The sequence below is a fragment of the Drosophila ananassae genome, chromosome 3R (genome assembly GCF_017639315.1).
Source record: "Drosophila ananassae strain 14024-0371.13 chromosome 3R, ASM1763931v2, whole genome shotgun sequence".
In the NCBI taxonomy this organism is placed as follows: domain Eukaryota; kingdom Metazoa; phylum Arthropoda; class Insecta; order Diptera; family Drosophilidae; genus Drosophila; species Drosophila ananassae.
Genome location: NC_057930.1, coordinates 25332607 through 25350357, shown reverse-complemented (window position 1 = coordinate 25350357; position 17751 = coordinate 25332607). Strand labels below are relative to the sequence as shown.

General features: G+C 43.9%; 2 protein-coding genes and 1 long non-coding RNA gene across 9 annotated transcripts; 1 reads left to right on the top strand and 2 right to left on the bottom strand.

The window, feature by feature from the left end:
• Window positions 1-1182: 1182 nt before the first annotated feature.
• LOC6497616 (ERC protein 2) lies at window positions 1183-2670 on the bottom strand. Of its 2 annotated transcripts, none has more exons than XM_014906266.3 (4): window positions 2223-2670; window positions 1956-2165; window positions 1625-1897; window positions 1183-1557 (listed from the first exon to the last, which is right to left on the bottom strand). In XM_014906266.3, the coding sequence occupies exons 1-4, from the start codon at window positions 2442-2444 to the stop codon at window positions 1546-1548; spliced, it is 717 nt and encodes a 238-aa protein (XP_014761752.1). In that variant the 5' UTR covers window positions 2445-2670; the 3' UTR covers window positions 1183-1545. The 2 variants fall into 2 exon arrangements, with proteins under 2 accessions (XP_014761752.1, XP_001961706.1); XM_001961670.4 differs by having other exon boundaries at window positions 1608-1897; window positions 2223-2668.
• Window positions 2671-4882: 2212 nt separating this feature from the next.
• On the top strand, window positions 4883-17696 carry LOC6497916 (embryonic polarity protein dorsal). Of its 6 annotated transcripts, XM_014906400.3 has the most exons (10): window positions 4891-5120; window positions 5925-6002; window positions 11738-12113; window positions 12176-12354; window positions 12415-12809; window positions 12869-12947; window positions 15342-15452; window positions 16458-16520; window positions 16587-17158; window positions 17215-17696. In XM_014906400.3, exons 3-10 carry the CDS (start codon window positions 11752-11754, stop codon window positions 17494-17496), a joined length of 2043 nt encoding a protein of 680 aa, XP_014761886.1. In that variant the 5' UTR covers window positions 4891-5120; window positions 5925-6002; window positions 11738-11751; the 3' UTR covers window positions 17497-17696. The 6 variants fall into 6 exon arrangements, with proteins under 6 accessions (XP_032307760.1, XP_032307758.1, XP_032307759.1 ...); XM_032451869.2 differs by lacking the exons at window positions 16458-16520; window positions 16587-17158; window positions 17215-17696 and having other exon boundaries at window positions 4883-5103; window positions 12869-15818; XM_032451867.2 differs by lacking the exons at window positions 16458-16520; window positions 16587-17158; window positions 17215-17696 and having other exon boundaries at window positions 4883-5120; window positions 12869-15818.
• LOC123257441 lies at window positions 6117-6534 on the bottom strand. The gene is made up of 2 exons (XR_006507520.1): window positions 6233-6534; window positions 6117-6171 (listed from the first exon to the last, which is right to left on the bottom strand). It is a non-coding gene; the product is annotated as an uncharacterized LOC123257441 (long non-coding RNA).
• Window positions 17697-17751: the final 55 nt, after the last annotated feature.

Genomic DNA, 17751 nt, shown 5'->3' with positions numbered 1-17751 from the left:
TCTTATTTGGTTTAGCTTGGAACTTGATCAGGGAAACTACAAATAGGCCGATATGGCCCAGAAAATTTAAAAAATAATTTGCTTTCAGATTTTGATGCAGAATGATGGAGAATCGATCCACAACACGTTTAAGGTATTCCGCTCAAGGATCGGATGGAAATTGGCCAAGATACAGCCATCGCTGGGGGCTATATGGGCCTCCCCATACATTTTCTACATTTCGAAAGGGGTGTCCCAAAAAATTTATCAAAAAATTGAAAAAATAATTTGTTCTCAGATTTTGATGCAGAATGATAGAGAATCGATCCACAAATCGTTAAAGTTATTCCGCTCAAGGATCGGATGGAAATTGGCCAAGATACAGCCATCGCTGGGGGCTATATGGGCCTCCCCATGCATTTTCTACATTTCGAAAGGGGTGTCCCAAAAAATTTATCAAAAAATTTAAAAAATAATTTGTTCTCAGATTTTGATGCAGAATGATGGAGAATCGATCCACAAATCGTTAAAGGTATTCCGCTCAAGGATCGGATGGAAATTGGCCAAGATACAGCCATCGCTGGGGGCTATATGGGCCTCCCCATACATTTTCTACATTTCGAAAGGGGTGTCCCAAAAAATTTATCAAAAAATTGAAAAAATAATTTGTTCTCAGATTTTGATGCAGAATGATAGAGAATCGATCCACAAATCGTTAAAGTTATTCCGCTCAAGGATCGGATGGAAATTGGCCAAGATACAGCCATTGCTGGGGGCTATATGGGCCTCCCCTTGCCTTTTCTACATTTCGAAGGGGATGGCCCAGAAAATTAAGAAAAAATTGAAAAAATATTTTGTACTCAAAATTTAAATACCTTCTGCAAGCGTTTATTGAACAAAAAGATGTTTATAGTTGTGCTGACGACAAAGAGCGGGAAATTGTAAAAATTACGTATACGTAGTGAACTAGCAACTAGAGCTTGTCAGTATTTACCCGAACAGTGACACTTGCTGATTGATACATGGTATTCATAAGCTTCTTTTAAATTTCTTTTTAAACTTTACTCCCGTTAGTATTGTTTAATAGATTTAATATATTTACTGAAAATATACTATTATTAATATCAAGGGTAGTAATTTTGTTCCTTTTTGTTTTTACAAACATTTTTTATTTCTAGGCCTTGATTAGGTTTAAATGAAAAATTTCTTTTTATAAAGTTTTTTTAATAGACGAATAAAAATGATGTTCTTCTTATTACCTAACTAAAAGCATGGTAAATCTAATGGGGGTACGAAATGGGGCATACCGGCAGCAGGGTAAACCAGAAGAGGTAGAACACCCTGGCCGCCGAGTTGCGGAGCCTCGTCCAAATCTCATACCTTGAGGGGCACATCATTTGTTGCGTCCCCACTTGACTGCCGTTGGGGGTCGTCGATTCCCGAAAACTAAAGAAGCTGGAACTAGAGGCTGGAGCCGGGACGTTGGTTTGGAGCGACTGGATCTTCTCACTGAGTTCCGAGACCAAGGCATCTATCTTTTCCTTTCCCTCCCGTAGCTTTTCCAGTTCACGATTTTGGCTGAGGATTAGGGATTAGATTATTTCATTTCTGGGTTGGATTTTTCTTACTCTGCCAACGTTCGCACTTTCTCTACTAATGAAGCAATCTCCCCGTTCATGGTCCGAATTAGTTCGTCCTTGCGGGCCATTTCCCGCTGATACCACTCCTGCGCCTTCTTGGTCTTGGCCTCCTTGCCCTCCATGATGACCACCTCGCTGATCAGCTGCTCATTCTCGCTCTGCAGCTTCTGGGCGACACGCTGGCGGTCGCACAGCTCGTGCTGCAGGTTGCGTTGCTGCATCAGGGAGCCAAAGAGCTCCCTCTTGGTCTGGTTGGAAATCTCCTCCAGCTCTGCGTACTGCCAATGAGTAGTGATTAGGGATTAGTAGTCCTCCGGGAAGACTTTCCAAACTTACTTCCTTTTCGCGCTGGTGCAGGTTCGTCTGGAGTTGCATCTTATCGGCGGTGAGGTCGTGGACGGTCGAGGCAAGGGATTCGCAGGATGTGCGGACCTGGTTGATGTCCAAGGTGGATTGTTTCAGTTGTAGTTGAAGTTCACTGTTTCGTTTCTGTTCTACTCGTATCAGTGTGTCGCAAACGTGTAATTTATTCCTAGTCTTCATGGACTGAAGATGGAGTTTCGAGATGACAAAAATGATTCACAAATCTGGAGATCAACTTACTCGTGTGTGCAGGGTTTGGACAACTTTCTGCAAGTGACGGACCTCCTCGCGCCTCTGCCGCCAGGCGTGCAGCATTATGGTGGTGAACACCTTCATGCTGGACACAGTCTTCCGCTGGACATCCGTGGTCCAGAGCTCCGGCTTCGGCAGCATTCCCTTCAGGTGCATGTCCGGGTAGCTCTCGCACTGGCACTCAATCACCGCATTCTTTTCGCCGTCCATTTTCCAAATCGGGCGAGTGATCAGATACTGCTAATCCGCCAATTTCGTATGAGATGAGATAACTAAACTATAATTTTAGAGACGTGTTCGGGTTTTCTCGAAGCGTGTTACAAAAGTTTCAAAAAAAATCACATTCCTTACTGAATTTGTTAACGAGTTGAGTTGGGAAAAGGACTGGGTATATAGTGAGGTTCTATTAAGTGATACCCCGAGATTGGAATTTTGAAAGATTTTTGCCTGTTTTCCCAGCCTACTGCGAATAAATCTTGCCCATTGATTATTTCGCAAGAAATACCCGGAATCGGCCAAGGTCATCGGGGGTTAACTGGCGGATGGCACGCACACCTTTCCACATCAACCAGAGCGTCGAGGTCTCAAGGATTTTCTGCTAAAGGATACCCTCTAAAGGAAGGCTCTAAAGGAATCCAAGAACCTCTCGTTTGTTACTATAATAACTTATTATTAATAAGTGTCAAATTAATATTACATTTTTCTTTTCAGTTTCTTACATTTTTATAATAATAGTTTCTAGAAATTTTACTTTTATTATCCAAATTCTACGAATCAATTACACTTTTTATTAAAATTTCTCGGTAAAGTATTACAATAATTCTTGGAACCTTTTAAAGGCAATTTTAAGTTGGTATTGACTCATCCAAAGTTCAATGGTAGGAAGGACCTCTGCTTCACTTAAGCAAGGACCCTAAAACAGAGGCGCTGTTTGTATTTATTATAAGGGACCATATTCGGAAGAACTTTATTATATTTAAGATAAAGTTCATTCTTATGAGATTACTTTGATTATAATTTAGTTAAATAAGATTGGACCCACGCCCCTGAAAATCCGCAGTACCCTTCACATTGAACGGTTAGCGCCCAACTTTGTAGGGTTAGTTGCCCTCCCGCTGTCAAGGACACGTGTCACAGGAAGTTCAAAGAGTTTAAATCGCCAAGGCGAGACTCCGACAACCGGAAAAATCAATAATGTCGTATTGTAATACTGGTGGTACATGTGTATACAATGCAAAGTGACTCCCTTAGCACGTGTCGGCTTATTCGAGGGGTCTACCCATCTCCATGAAGGATTACCACTCTGGGACTGGATAAATATCGCGTGATTTTCATGAAAAACCCTCTGCAATTGGTCAGCGGCTTTTCGAGGGGACTGGTGAGGTGAGGACTACTTCTCCACCATTGTTTGATCGATGTCTGGACTCCATTAACTGAGTGTGTTTTGTGGTGTTCTTCGTTCGTGCCATCAAGGCATTGCGAGTTGGGTAAGGACTCCCATCCCACTCCACACTTTTCTGGAAATTGTTTTGGAATTTCAATATAAACATTTGACATAATTTCTATTTATTTGGGATTAGCTCATGTGGATACAAGGCGCTCATTTGGGGTGGGACTTGGTGTTGGGTCGTATAATAATTCAGTCATTTTTCAGTACTTGTACTGAGTATTTGTATCTGAGTGTTCCGATTAAATTTTATTGTTTGGTCAACTATAATTTCAGATTCCAGGAAGCAGCATCTCGTTTTAAAATTAAAAATTCTTATCGCTTATTTTGCTCTGATTAAGTGTGAGCAAATGAATTATATAATATTCTATTTAATTCGATGTTTAAGAGGCCAACATGAATCAGCAACTATGCCAGTTCTGAGGAAAATAGCGTATCGAATGTCAGAGGTCGTCCGGCCAGAAAGTGAAAGTTGCTCCGGAATGCAGAACACGGAACAAGTGAGTCATGGACTCGGGACTCCTACTCGCAGTAGGACATAAATGCCAAAACAAATGCCGGCGCAGGATAATATCCTTTTTCCAGGAATTGTACGCTGATTCAAGCCTCCCAGTCGGCCGATGGGGATGGGGTCTGGGAGTCGGCTGGGTCCATGTTCCACACAGACACAGACATCAGGCGCTTCGTGTGGTTTCATTCATAAAAGTGGAAGAGCTTTTCCGAGGCAGCTACACGAGCTGCAAAGGATGAGTCACAACTAAAAGCACTGGAAGAAATAGTATTATTCATTTTATTCGAAAACTATTGGACATGGTTCCCAAAATTGTTACTTTTGGGAATAGCCATGAGGTAGCCATAGCAAGTGGTGCAATTATTGGAATTATTTTATTACTAGTTTGTGGACAGTTATAAGTAATTTGAAACTTTGTTAGCTGGAAGAAACTAATACTGACATCGGAAAACTGAGATCGGAGGGACGTGACTCAGCCCAGCTACAGAAGCCAGCACTCTCTTAAAAACCTCTAGTCTCTTTTTCTCTCCCATTTAAGCTTAGGTTAGATCTTGGAAGCGTTGTTTTTGTGACTAATTGTGCGTTGGGGCCACCAACAACTCCCCGAAAAGCTCAGCGAAATTGAGCGTCTTTGTGGGGACAGCTACGACAGTATGATATTGAAAGTTTCGCTGTCTTTCGCGGAGCGTCTTTTTGTTTTAGTCAGTCTTTTAGTTAGTCTTCAACTCGCTGGCTTCGAGATCGGTTGTCCGTGATTCCGTGGTTATATCGCCCTTACTGGCTTTTCGTGTTTCCTTATTTATCTTTGCCGTCGTGCTCAAAAGCTCACCAGCTCCCCAGTGACTCTCCCGGCCGCTCTCTTGGGGAGACGGAGACAGGTTGGAATACCAGAAAACCTGTGGACGAGCTCTGTGTGTTTGAGATAAAAGTAAAATAAAAAGTAAAAATCATATAAAAATTCAATTGAGCTCCGAAAGTTTCACTTGCCTTTGAATTACGAGAAAAAAAAATAGCGATACGCTGCCTTATAAACAGCAAATAACACGGGCACGTATTGATAATTTCGATTAAAAATGAGCGTTTTACCGATTAGATTACACGGCACATCGAAAACCTAACCAGAGACCAGAGACGTCGCAGGCATATTACCAAAAAAATATAAAAATTTAACAAAAACAACGTCGAAACTGAAAGCGCGAGAGGGAGAGCGCGAAAACAAAATATTAAAAAAATTAAAATCCGCCGCACCAGGTGATCGCATAAGCATAAAGCCCGGAATTCCCTAAAACGACGTCATATCGCAGACTCTCTCTCTTGATTTCTTGCCATTTCTATAGTTTCTGTTTCTGTGTTCTCCTCCCATCAAAGTTTGCCGTTTTCGTTGTTGTTATTGCCATTGTTATTCCGATATTATCGCACCCGCTTTGTGCCCGCGCAAAAATTAAAAAAAAAAAAAAAGACAAGACAGTATAAAAAAAAAGTTATTTTTTATATATAAATAATAATAGCAACCGGTTTCTGTAATAGTTGCCGCTTCTGTGTGTGTGTGTGTGCCAGCCATTATTCAACTACCAATATTCGAATATGACTTACTTGCCCGTTTCCATTTGATTAATTTGCATAACGGCACCATTTTCAAAATTCTCGATCGATAACTAACACTGCCTGCCAGCCCGCGGAAACCGAAAGTGCAGCACACAGTGTATTTGATTATTTGTGTTGAATATTTCAGGTGAACCCGCGACTACTAGCAGCTCGAGTGATCAATGCATATAACAAGTTTCCAGATCACTCCTTGACTTGGACTTGGGTGAGTCCCCTAAAGAGCCGTTACTGTGTTTGATCTTTGGACCAATCAGTGGGAAAATCCTCATCGAAAGCATTATTAAATGAGGTTCTATACTGCTTTTCTCTTGGGATAAGACTGTGGGCAGTATTTGATTATTGGGCCATCACGATAATTCATTTCCATACATTTCCTACAATATTTACCAACAATATATTATCAACTTAATGAGTTTGTATTTCCCAAAGTATTACTCAGATCAGTTCAGTTTGGTCCTTGAGATTCCGATTCGGGGAATACCTTAAGACCTCATGAGATTAAACCTTTCCCAACTTGTCCTTTTCACAGTGTAACCCGAAGCTTTTCGGGTGGCAATTATCCACCTGCGTATTAAATAATCTACTGTGAATACAAACGATAAACCGAAATAATGGCCAAAACACCTGTGTACATGGCAGCGCAGTCGCTGTTGGCTTTTTGCCTTTTAGTGCTGCTGCTGCCACTGCCGATGAGGCGTCGTCCCAAACGAAAGTTTCTTACGAGCCACCAGTGTGTGTGTTTTGGTGGGGTGCTGTGGGGTGAGGGGGTGGTTTGGGAAAAGCTTTTGCCCCACTGAGTTCCACTTGCATTTGTTTTTTTGCGGCCACTCAAATAGCCCGGAGAGGTTTTCAATTGTTTCATTCCAAGATCGACTCGATGCCTTCGCGGTCGTGTTCGCGCTCAAGTTTAATTCTTTTTCGTTTTAAATTCCTTGGTGGTTCGTGATTTTTTCATTAAAAAGAAAATTATAATAATATTAATCAATAAGCAACAAGAGCAGACAAATACCATCCAGAAAACCATGTCTTAGTTGGCAGGTAATTATCGACAGAAAACCACTTTCAGTTAATTCGGAGCAAGCTCTGATGAGGAAACTGCAGTCCAAGTCAAGTGCAAACCGGCTGCTGACTCACCTATGAACGAAAGAAAAACAAGGCGAAAAACAGAAATATTTATTTAGTTTTAGCAAGTCATCAATGCTTTACAAATCTCGAGTGCTAACAGAGATCTAAGGCCAAGTCAATAGATGATATTCCGTATATATTGTAGTTTTCCCCATATGCCCCCTCCGTCACGTTAGATACGATCTGGAGGTGGTGGGTAAAGCCCTATATGCAAATCATCAATCAACAGGAATTCTCAATCCGTGTGTGTGTCAGTGTTTGTGAATTATAATTCAAATAAAATGATAGAACAATGATATTCTGGCTGATGATAAGTCCATGTCACATGCCAGTGATAGTGCCGAAATCCAATTCAAAAATAAGCTTGAAAATGAGTCCATTTCGCTGTAAACTTCAACCCCCCAGCTAGGAACTAGTTCCATCGATTTGTCAGCATATCGGTTATTTATTTTTATTTGAGCTGTAAATTGCTTGACGCCAAAGATCGTTAAAAACATTCGCCTGTCTGGGTCTGGGACATTGGGTAGAACCCGTTTCTCGCGGGGGCTCAAAAAACCTGAGGAATTTTTGGTGGTTGCTTCTGCTACTTTGATGTTGATCTTAATCTTAATTTGTGGTGCTGGCGCCAAAAGAACTTTTTTCTCTGTCTTTTTCGCTATAGGAAATTGCATAAAATTAGCATCTTAAATGACCGAACGAATTGTTTTTATTTCATTTTGTTTATTTACCTTTTTTTATTTTTCGCCAAAGAAGTCATAACTGGCAGATAAGCGACGCCGATCGCTGCCCATCCATTTCGCCCATTAAAGGAAGAGGCGTTCTTTCATTAGCATGGTTTGAATTTTATTAAAGGTTTTAAAAATGCTTTTTTTAGTTGGTCCTATTTAACCTTCTTTTTGATCACGTCATTGCGATCTAAAATTATACATTTAATCTTAGTTTCGGTTATCTTGGAGTATTGTTTTTAGAATTTATGTGCCAGCCGCACCTGGTCTGCTGCCACTATCAGTCTGAACGATACGCTTTTCCGCTCCTATCTGATGTGGGGGCTGCGATTTGGCCGCCTTATGAATGGTTTTAATCTCCTGTCGGTTTAGCGGATGATAGAATCGCCAATCATATGAGGAATTGCTAATATAAATATATTTGGTCGGCTAATTGCCTGGCCAGTGACTTGCCACAGCGCATTGACTGACATTTTCAACTGGACTCGACTAATCGATTGAAATTGAGGGAAATTCCAGTGTTTGATGTCTTGGACTAGGGGGATTGCATCCCAGAGGGTAACTGACCTATTCCCGCTCTGTTTATCCGCTTCCCAGGGCGGGAGTCACGCGTTTTCCGAATGATTTTTGGCAACAGTGGGTGGCACACGAGCACATTCCTCAGATTTTTCAATCTATAGCCTATAGCTTATATTGTCTTGTGAGTCACTCGGTTTCGTGGAAATTCAGATATTTTGTTATTGAAAATCTTCTGCATTCATTCATTTCGTTTCAAGCAATTATACAATATATATCCTCCGCCCAGCATAGATCCATAGAGGCGTGTTCTTGCAAACTCATTAGAACCCGTTGAACTGGCGCCAAAGACTCAAGGCGGATTGGTCGGTTGGTGACAAGTGCCGGGCGGTTTTGTTCGCTGCTGATTTTGAAGCGGAAATGCCAATATAGCCCAGAGGCCTACAACCATATGCCTACAATATATTCCACTTGTGTACAAATATACTCCCGTTGTGTGTTTATATTCAGTGGGAAAACAAACAAACCCCCGTGGATGCATTTTTAATGTACCTGTACATCTTTTGCTTGGATTAGGCATATTTTCTGCGATGCTATGAGGCCTAATATTTGGCAAAAATATTTTATAGACAGGCCTTTGTTCCCCTTTCGTTGCAAGATTCGAAAAAATTCGAACAAATGTTTCGTTTTAATGACGTGTTCGAGTCAAAGATTGAGAGTGAATCATTAGTATTCTGTGCCGGGCTTTATAAATTTTTTAATCGCAACTTGTTCATAAATATTTCTTCATAAAAAAAGAATAAAATTCATTTCTATTAAAGCTTGTAGCTGACCGGAAGTCGTTTTCCGATAACCTTTTTTGGGATAGGAGAGATATCCTTGATGAATTTTTATTATCGATAAAACCAATGTTGGTAAACGTTAATTTTAATTTGAATTAAATATGACATTTAAGTGATATTTAAGTTAGTCATGTTATTGGTTTATTTATATACTATCCAGTATAGGATTACGAATCACAATCAATGAACAAGTGTCGTGCATTTGTTTACACATTTCCCAGTAAAAGTTTATTGACATCGTCGATTAGGTTTTCAATTAAGTTTCAAACTAATCCGCTACAAATGTCATTTGCAAATCATATTTCTATAAGTAGTTGAAGAATTTTCATGAAAATTGGGACAACGAAAGAGAAAATTCCTTGAAAGCTAAAGCAATAAATACACGACACAAAACACAAGCAGATACATATCGCTCGGGCAATCACTTTAGGCAAAATAAATGTTTAATATATTAAGATAAATAAAAATAGCAGAAAGCTCCGAAGACGACAAAACTTTTGCTGGCGAAGCGTGCATAAAGAATTCTGTGTTGTGTTTCTTCCCAAAAACATTTTCCTCGCTTCAGTGTTCAGACGTTAGGCGAGTACTCAAGACGTTTTTTTTTGCCGAGTGCTATTTCGTCGGTTCGATCAAATAATTCTCTCTATAATATCTATAGATCCGAAAATATATAGCTATAGCGGGCAGCTCGCGGTTCAAGAGCAAAGCGACAAAAGAGTTCGTTTTCGGTGCGGTTTTTGAAGAGCTGAAGTGAAACAGAAACGGAAACGTATCTCGAAACCCAGTGACAATACTGTAATTGATTAACTATTAGATCGATTCGAATATCCGGATAATTTGATTCTTATCTGTGCTTGGAAGCCACTTTCCATCAAAGTTCGGCCGTGATAAGTGAAAGGTGATTGATTAAGTTTCCAAAAACTGCGGCAGAAATGGCCAATATCTGTAATCAAGTATATGATTTCGTTTTTGTACAAAATTACAAATTCTGGCAGTCGTCCAACTGCCGTTTCATACTCGCCAAAATGCAAATAATTTAATGACGTAATTCTCCCCCAATATTCTATGAACTGCCAAGGCTTGATCGGTTTCAACAATTGCTACTTTAAGATTTTTATTTTCCTTCCCAAAAACACCATGCAGGATGACAGCACGTGGGAATTTCGGATTTGATTTATCATTTATTCCTGGGCAAATTTCGGCCTGAGGTTGTTCCGGAGGTTATTGGCTCTGATTTGTTGCTCCTTCTCTAAAGACACAAATATTGCCGCCTTCGAGAGCTGCTGCCCTGGGAATATGATTTGTAGACCAAATATTTTCGGTTGACGTACAAAAAACATTTGACAGCTGTAGAAACTTTGATCGGGAAATCGAATTCCTCTAGAGAAAAACAGATGTGTTAGAGTGCTATAGTTCGAGAGAATATTATAGGTTTTCAGTGATTTTTGGATGTAAAATAATGTCATCCCAGTGCCTTGCTTCATAATATTAATCATCAGAGATTCTTTGGCGTAGAAGCTGGGCAGAGGTGTATTTAATAAACAAACTCTTCCAGGCGATTAGTCAGTCTTTGTGTACAGAAATCTTCATCTGCTTTGGTCGGCTGGGAAAACAAGAGTTTATAATATCTTCTTAATATATAGACAACAGAAAAGACCAATAATTGGCACACGTTTGGCTGGCTCCCGTTCTGGCCCCACCGATCGAATCTGCTCGGATCGGACCAATGCACGGGCATTAGTTTTGTCAGCCATTGACGTGTGTACTACCCATGGCAGACCAATGTCTAGACACGATCAGAGAATAAACTCTGAGGTCATACAGCTACTTAGTCTTCGTTCGAGTATATATCCACCTATATCTACCTATTATATGTAGTCGGTCGGCTATGGTCGTTGACAATGCGCCATCATTGATAAAATGTTTTGTTTGGATTGCTCCAAACTCGCCAAAAACCAAAATAAAAAGCTCTCCCATCTCCGGGGAGGCCAGTCCGCGAGGCGATCTATATACAGCCGCCCATCTATATATGCACTACCTGGTACATAGGAGGAGCTGCCGCCGATCCGCCAGATCCGCGGCAGAGTTGTCGCTTTGCGGCCGCGTTACGCAAAATGTTTATTTTTAAACAAGGCGTCCGGAGCTTTAGCCGGACTATACCGGACCAGACCTGCACCCGGATTCATCCGGCAAGGGAGGAGGAGCAACCACTGCACTGAAACTGCATCCGCTCTCCGTTGCACATTTATGAAATCATGCATCTGCCTAATGACCCCTAAATAGACCCATTAATATTGTCAGAATCTACCACCCACATAGAAGATAGAGGGACATGGTTCTTCTCTGTTTCTTCTCCGCATATTCAGTTTTCTTTCAGACGTTCTTCGGTTTGGTTCGTCATAGCCACTGGTCAGGAGAAGCATACTTATAGAGAACTTTGTACATACATATCTATGTGCCACTTCCACCTCATAATTCAGCAAAAATTGAAGGGATCTGGGGGTCTTATTTTCGGTTAACACCGTCATCGTCTGGTTTGTCTGGGCGGTCTTCGATTTCGTGCCAAGGAATTGTTTCGGCTTTTGGCCATAACTTTTTTTTGGCCATAACAGAAAACACTATAAACGTATTTGTTGCCAAATTATCTATTTTTAAGTGTTATCTCAAACTGATAGGATCGTAAACCCCTTTAGATATTTATTTTCAAACAAAACATTTACATTTTTTTGCAGTAATAGGCCACGAAATGTTTCCCAACCAGAACAACGTAGCCGCGTCTGGGCCAGGCCCGGCGGCTGATGGCCAACAGAGCCTCAACTACAACGGACTGCCGGCCCAGCAGCAGCAACAGCAGCAGCAGCAACAGCAACAGCAGCAACTGTCACAGTCGTCGAAGAATGTGCGGAAGAAACCGTACGTGAAGATCACGGAGCAGCCGGCGGGAAAGGCCCTTCGCTTCCGTTACGAGTGCGAGGGTCGATCGGCGGGTTCTATTCCCGGAGTGAACTCCACGCCGGAGAACAAGACGTATCCGACTATTGAGATAGTGGGCTACAAAGGACGCGCCGTGGTCGTGGTCTCGTGTGTGACCAAAGATGTCCCCCATCGGTAAGACTTCTTCTTGGACTTATAACTCATTTAAGCCTAAATTTTAATAACTTGTGTTTCAGTCCCCATCCGCACAACTTGGTTGGCAAGGAGGGTTGCAAGAAGGGTGTCTGCACTCTGGAAATCAACAGTGAAACCATGAGGGCCGTTTTCAGCAATCTGGGCATCCAGTGCGTCAAAAAGAAGGACATCGAGGCGGCACTCAAGGCGCGTGAGGAGATCCGCGTGGATCCATTCAAGAGTAAGACTAACTTATGAGACTATCTTCTGAGATAAACTAATATAAACTTGTCTCCCCCAGCTGGCTTCTCGCACCGTTTCCAGCCCTCCAGCATCGACCTGAACTCGGTTCGGTTGTGCTTTCAAGTATTCATGGAGAGCGAGCAGAAGGGTCGCTTCACCTCGCCCCTGCCGCCGGTGGTTTCGGAGCCCATCTTCGACAAGAAGGCCATGTCCGATCTGGTCATCTGTCGGCTGTGCAGCTGCTCGGCCACCGTCCTGGGCAACACCCAGATCATCCTGCTCTGCGAAAAGGTGGCCAAGGAGGACATCTCCGTGCGCTTCTTCGAGGAGAAGAACGGGCAGAGTGTGTGGGAGGCCTTCGGCGATTTCCAGCACACGGATGTCCACAAGCAGACTGCCATTACCTTTAAGACGCCGCGCTATCACACCCTGGACATCACAGAGCCCGCCAAGGTAGGATTCTCATCCGAAAATCGAGAAAATAATACAAAAAACTTATAAAATATTTTCAGGTCTTCATACAGCTGCGACGTCCCTCGGACGGAGTCACCAGCGAGGCGCTGGCATTCGAGTACGTGCCATTGGATTCAGGTAAACACACGTTCTGGAATCTTCATCGGCACCTGAAACGGAAGCCCGACGAAGATATTTTTCAGCAGATCCTTTCGCTGGACGCCAAGCGGGAGGCGCCCACGATTGAGGTCATTGATTTAGATACACCTAAGCTGGAGGTGCCAGTCTTGGAGGCGCCATTTATTGGTCAGGAGGAACCTATGCAGGAGGAGCCATCTTTAGAGCAGGAGCAAGTGCTCCAGCAGGATCAAATTTTACAGCAAGAGGCTTATAGCCAGGAGCCCTTGGGGCAGCAGGAGCAGGTTTTTGAGCAGGAACACTCAGCTATAATTCACGAGCACGATCACGGCTCGGATCACACGCCCGAGGACATGGAGGCTGAGGCACATCGCCTGCGGTCCGAGCAGGAAAAGGAAATCGACACGATCATTGATGAGAAGGTCCGAGAGCTGGAGCAACTGGAGCTGGGTCAGCAGCTGGAGCCGCCACGTCCTCTGTCGGCCAACGACAAGATCACCGAGTGGATGAAGTCCAACGAAATCGAACAGCAGCCCCACGAACCGAGCCCCACCGTTGAGGGCGACGTCCTAGACTCTGGCTTGGAGGCCACTCTGGATATCACTGAGGAGGACAAGACTCTGAACGATCTCCTGGAGCAAGTGGCAGAACTGGATGAGATTTACACCGACTACAAAGTCCAGAGGGACACCTATAACAATACTTTGCAGAACGAACTGGCTGGGGTCGTGGGAACTGGGCAAAAGGGAGGGCCCTTGATGGTGGAGGACAGTTTTGATGACGCCGCAACTTACACCAGCCTGCAGATAGCTTTCAAGAATCCCGTTCTCATACCCATGGATGACATAATGCCGCCCACGCCGCCCATGTCCCAGTGTGCTCCGGAAGATGCCCACCAGCACTACGATCCCATTGAGGTTAACTCTCAGTCCCAGACATCAGAACCGGTCCCACCACGGCCGGCGCCACCAACTCCTATGCCGGCTATCCTGACAGTTCCGTTCCCGCCCGAGGAGGAGAAACTGCCGCCCTTGCCGCCCAAACGGATTCGCAAGCAGGACAGCAACGCTGAGAACCGTTCCATTGAGGCAAACACGGTCCAGGCCAGGCCTTCGACGGCGGAGTCGCCGCTGAACAAGCGCCTGCCCCCGGCGCCCACTCCCAAGAACCCCAACTTCAACACCCTGCCCAGGCAGAAGAAGCCCGGATTCTTTTCGAAGCTGTTTTCCCGGCGGAAGAGCAAGCCGGAATTGGCCCAGGACCAGTGCTCGCTGCTAGACTCCAAGGCGAACAGTCGGGAGCCGAGCATCGGACACTTCAACATGCAGGACCCCATGAGGGCGTCGCTCAGGTCCTCTAAGTCGGCAGCTCCCATTATTACTACTCCAGCTCCCAGCAAATCCAGCCCCGTGAAGGCCAAGAAGCCCGGCTCCAAGCTGGGCAAGCCCGTGGGCCGCAGTGTGAGCAGTGTCTCCGGAAAGCGACCTGCCTACCTCAACGCCGACGTGGTGCACATCCCCCTGAAGGGGGACAGCGCCAACAGCTTGCCCCAGCAGCAGCGGAACGAGGCCTACTCCCAGTCGAGTACGATGTCGGTGGGAACCGGGCTAGACAGACGCACAGCATCCGCCCTCCAGCTGGCGGACATCCCGATTAGCGAGGGCGGCATGGAGCTGGTGGCCATCGCCGATCGCCAGAGCCTGCACAACTTGGTCAGCTCCATCGAGGGCCATTTCAACGTCCAGCTGGATCCCAACCTGGACCTGACCGAGGCCGAGCACTTCGCCTTGTACACCAGTGTTCCGCCACTGGCGGCGGCCAGTGAATTTGACGAGACCTCCGCCTACTACGCCCCCGTGGACGCCGGGGAGATTCTCACGCCCGAAGAGGTGGCCAAGCGGTTGGCAGCAGCCAATGGCCTGAACTAGGCCCGAACACAACCGCCCATTTGTTAAAAAACCCATTTGTTGATAGGCAAACGAACGAAACTCTCAATCGAAGCAAGTCGGACACAGGCCAGGAGCCAGGGAGAGTCCTTGTTTCCCCTGGAAGCTCTGGCGTCCACTTGCCGGAGGCCAGTCCTCCCGAAAAAAATTTGTATTTGTTTTATATTTGATAAAATTGTGCTAAAGTATCCTTCCCCCCAGCAGCCATTGACTGGCTAAATATTTTGTAAGCGATACCAGGCATAAAACCCAAATCCTCGCCCAAATGTGGGTGGAGGAATGATTTGTTATTGTCCAGGTTGCCCATTTTGAGGGTTCGAACCGAAACCAACTATTGTATTTAAGCAAATGACTCAATTTTCAGAGTAGAACATTGCGTTGATTGAAACGAAAACTAAAACCAAATCCCGAATCTATGTACAACTTGTGTGTATATTTTGTTTTATAGATCCAGCGCACTTGAAGCGGAAACGTCAGAAGACTGGCGGTGATCCCATGCACCTGCTGCTCCAGCAGCAGCAGAAACAGCAGTTGCAACAGAGCGACCATCCGGATGGCAGTAAGTCATCAGTTGTCATTGTCCCTATTATGCCACATAACTCATTGGTGTTGGCTCCATTTGTGGCGCTCCATCTTGGGGGCGCCCCCACTCGTCTCTCTCTCTGTGTTTCTTGATATTCTCCCCATCTGTGTCTGGGTCTCCTTGGGTACTTTGTCTTGGGATGCCAGCCATCCAACTGATCCTACCTGGTCAAATAGTGTTCGTATTTGACGTATTTTTTTTCGGTATACAAAGACTTAATTGAACTAGTCATCGCCCGATGATGTATTAATCGAATAGACTATTAGCAACTATTAGCAACTCACTCACTGAATGCACACACCCACAATCACGATATTAACAAGTAATTAATAAACAAATAACGAGGAAAGGTCCTTGCTATATTTATATATTGATTTACATGCATAGTCGAAATTATAGCAATATTTTTGGAGCCGACAGGAGTCAGGAGAAATGTGAAACCTATTTGTAATCAACTTAAAGCATGAAACATGAAATTTTTGTCGTTTTTTCGAGGAATATTTGATATTTTTATATAAAGAATAAAATACAAGTTTGGTAAAAATATTTTGTAAAATATCGTAGCTTAATAAAAAAAGAAAAGAAGTTAAAATGGATATATCTTATTTGTTAAACTTGGAGTTTTTAGATTAAAGTAAGTTTTGCTCCAAGTCTCCATAAATAGATTTGAATTCTGAGTAAGTTTATGAGGTTTTTTAGTTTTCTTAAATATTTAATTAACTTGTTTCATTATTAACTTGATTTTATTTATGCATGATTATTTTTCATTTAGTTTTCAACTTTGTTATGATTTTTTGTTATGATTAGGTAGTTCTGATATTTTTGGGTTTAAAAGCGAATTAATAAATAAGCTAACTCGATGCCTGGCCCTTTTGTTATTGTTCTACCTCTTTATTTCATTGTGCTTGTTTTTGTGATTATTTATTTATAGTTAAAAACTGTTTTATTTACTTAAATTTTTTGTTTGCTTGCCGCTCTTAGGACAAACTAACATGAATTGCTGGAATGCTCAAAGTATACCTCCCATTAAAACCGAACCGCGAGGTAAGTGCTTAGCCTTTATGCGCATTTTATTTTTACAAGCTTGTGTTGATAACCGATTGCGATTAGATACCTCACCTCAACCCTTTGGTCTGGCGTACCGAGCCCCTCCAGAGCTAACGCCCTCGCCGCAGCCCCTGTCGCCGTCGAGCAACTACAATCAGAACAGCACCCCCTCCCCCTACAACATGGGCTCTGCGGCCACGCCCACCAACGGCCAGCAGCAGCAGCAGCAGCTGATGTCGCCCAACCACCCCCAGCAACAGCAGCAGCCGCAGCAGCCCCACCAGCAGTACGGGGCCCCCGACCTGGGCAATAACTATAACCACTTTGCCCAGCAGGTGATGGCGCAGCAGCAACACCAACAGCAGCCGCAGCAGCAGCAGCAACATCAGCAGCAGCAGCAACAGGCAATGCAATTCCACGGCAACCCCTTCGGAAATGCGGCAACTAGTCATTGGGAGTCCAAGTTCGCGGGGGCAGCAGGAGGCACGGACATTAAGCCTGCTCCTGGCACCAGTCACAACATCAACAATCTCAGTAATCTCAACAATCCCTTCACCATGCACAACCTGCTGACATCCGGCGGAGGTCCTGGGGCTGGCAGCAATCCGCAGTGGAATCTGACCTCAAATCATCTGGTAGGTGGCATAGCCAGGTCCTTGTCGGGCATTCTAACTCACAGAATCAATTGCAGCACAACCAGCACACGCTCCACCAGCAACAGCAGTTGCAACAGCAGCAGCAACATGTCCCGCCAATGCATCAGTATGATAACAGTGCCCCCGGCAACCCCAGCAACAATAATAACAACAACAATAACCCCAACACGAGCAACCAAGCGGATAATGGTCCCACGATCAGCAATCTGCTGAGCTTCGATAGCGAACAACTGGTGCGCATCAACTCGGAGGATCAGCAGATACTGCGCCTCAATTCGGAAGATCTGCAGATATCCAACCTATCCATATCTACGTAATACCTTATCGAAACGAAACCTGAGAAGTAACCTAGGAGGCAGTAGGAGATGATATAGCATTTAGCCCTATCGACCTGGTCGTCGTCACATTGATTGTTTTAGCTTTGTCTTAATTAGAGTTAGTGCAACAAAAAAATGTAAAATGTGTGTTTTAGGATATGTTTTTTAAATATGAATAAAATAATCGTTTTAGCAGTAAATTAGAGACACTTCTGTCATTAGCACTGTCAGCACAAAGTGATACTTTGCTCCCTT

Bases quoted from the DNA above. Each gene is read 5' to 3' on its own strand.
- LOC6497616 (XM_001961670.4), bottom strand. From the start codon at position 2,444: ATGGACGGCGAAAAGAATGCGGTGATTGAGTGCCAGTGCGAGAGCTAC. The intron at 2,166-2,222 runs GTAAGTTGATCT...CTCCATCTTCAG, and splicing joins TCCAAACCCTGCACACACGA to TCCATGAAGACTAGGAATAA. The intron at 1,898-1,955 runs GTAAGTTTGGAA...ACTCATTGGCAG, and splicing joins TGCACCAGCGCGAAAAGGAA to TACGCAGAGCTGGAGGAGAT.
- LOC6497916 (XM_032451869.2), top strand. From the start codon at position 11,752: ATGTTTCCCAACCAGAACAACGTAGCCGCGTCTGGGCCAGGCCCGGCG. The intron at 12,114-12,175 runs GTAAGACTTCTT...CTTGTGTTTCAG, and splicing joins ACCAAAGATGTCCCCCATCG to TCCCCATCCGCACAACTTGG. The intron at 12,810-12,868 runs GTAGGATTCTCA...AAATATTTTCAG, and splicing joins ACATCACAGAGCCCGCCAAG to GTCTTCATACAGCTGCGACG.